Source organism: Galeopterus variegatus, unplaced genomic scaffold (assembly GCF_000696425.1).
Source record: "Galeopterus variegatus unplaced genomic scaffold, G_variegatus-3.0.2 Scaffold4499, whole genome shotgun sequence".
NCBI lineage: Eukaryota > Metazoa > Chordata > Mammalia > Dermoptera > Cynocephalidae > Galeopterus > Galeopterus variegatus.
The window spans coordinates 183544-185029 of NW_007730610.1; the positions used below are offsets into that span (position 1 = coordinate 183544).

The following is a 1486-nucleotide window of genomic DNA, read 5'->3' on the forward strand; positions in this document are numbered from 1 at the left end:
TGTCACCCGCACACCCGCGCTCTCTCTTGCAGCCAAGATGGCAGACGGAAGAGCAGAGGAGACGGCAGCGGAGGCCTCGGCCTCAAAGAGAAAAGCCCGCCCGGGCTGCTTGGTGGACAAACGACCATCATCAAGACATGTTCCTCCAAAGAAGTCTCCTCCTTTTGCTTATGTGGCAGCAGCCAAACCGGCCATTAAAAAGGCACCCTCTGGCTTCAAGGGCACCATCCCCCAAAAGCCGTGCCTTTCGGCCACACCCTCAGGTGGCGCTTCCACTGTCAGGCACAGGGCTGCTTCCAGACAGTTCCCTGGACCTGCTGCTTTGGCTGGAGCCATTGGGAAGCCGGTAGCAACTTCTCTTCCTGTGGCCTCTCCAGTCCCAGGACACCTCGGGACCTGGAGCCCTGCCCAGTCACAGCCCAGTTCACAAACTCGGCAGAATATAAGACGCTCCTTTAAAGAGATTTTGTGGAAAAGGTGAGTTGGTGTCCTTGGCTTTTATCTGTGGAAGCTCTTCCATGTATAGTGTGATCATTTTGATATTGCCCCACTGTTTCAAAAATGTAATGTATCCAAATGCAAGGGGTTTATGTAGTTTCTCTTTCACTCCATTCAGAGTCAGTGACAGTGATGACTTAATCATGACAGAGAAAGAAGTAGGAAACATCGCCCTTCATCTGGAGAAGGAAATGTTTAACTTGTTTCAAGTTACAGATATTCGCTACATGAGGAAATACCGCAGCCTCCTGTTCAACCTGAAGGATCCTAAAAATCAGGTGTGTGGTCTCTATGTACTGCAGTATTTCTCATGCAGAAGGAAACTTGGTGTGTGTTTCTATTAGCTGAGTTTCACAGTGATACATCAAACAGCATTTGCAACATTTATATTCTTTCCGTGAAAGTCAGAAAGTATTTTTATCCTCTGTGACACTTCTGTATGCCCCCACGTACTTGGTGTTACTTGAGGATCTTTCTGTTCCCTACCTTAAGTGGACTCTTGTCAGGGATCTCACTGACTCCCCCTGAAGTTCATCTTTTATTTCACCAGATTAGCTTCTTCTAAACATTGCAGTGCCAAATTACATGCCCATCCCTTCATCGGCTCTAAAGTAAAGTACAGATTCTTTAATCTAGAATTTGGGTGTGTCCATATTCTGGCTTCAGACAGCCTTTTCTGCCTTATTTTCTTCTCTCTCATCACTTGAGTGAGCCCGACAATTTGGGCTACTTCACAGTAATAATAAGGAGCAGCCCCTCCAGTTCTCACCATTTGGACGGGTGCTGCAGGGCAGCTCAGTCCTCATAGCAGGCGTGGGGTGGTGGGTGTTCTCGTGTGATCAAAATGGAAATGAAGTGTGAAAAGGCTGAGCTGCACACCTGCTACAGTCTCTTGCCTCCTGCCTCCAGGGCTCCCAGGCTTCTGGTCCTCTGTGTCACTCTCTGAGCTCTTAGCTGTGCAGTAGAACCAGGGTCAGATACTCTGCAT

At 48.4% G+C, this 1486-nt stretch overlaps 1 protein-coding gene across 1 annotated transcript in view; it reads left to right on the forward strand.

Annotated features, from left to right (window-relative positions):
- The window catches only part of LOC103603200 (death-inducer obliterator 1-like), a 25895-nt gene that overhangs the window by 22218 nt on the left and 2191 nt on the right, over positions 1-1486 (forward strand). Inside the window, 2 exon segments of the mRNA XM_008587694.1 lie at positions 33-477; positions 617-776. Of these exon segments, the coding sequence (XP_008585916.1) occupies positions 33-477; positions 617-776 (605 nt within the window).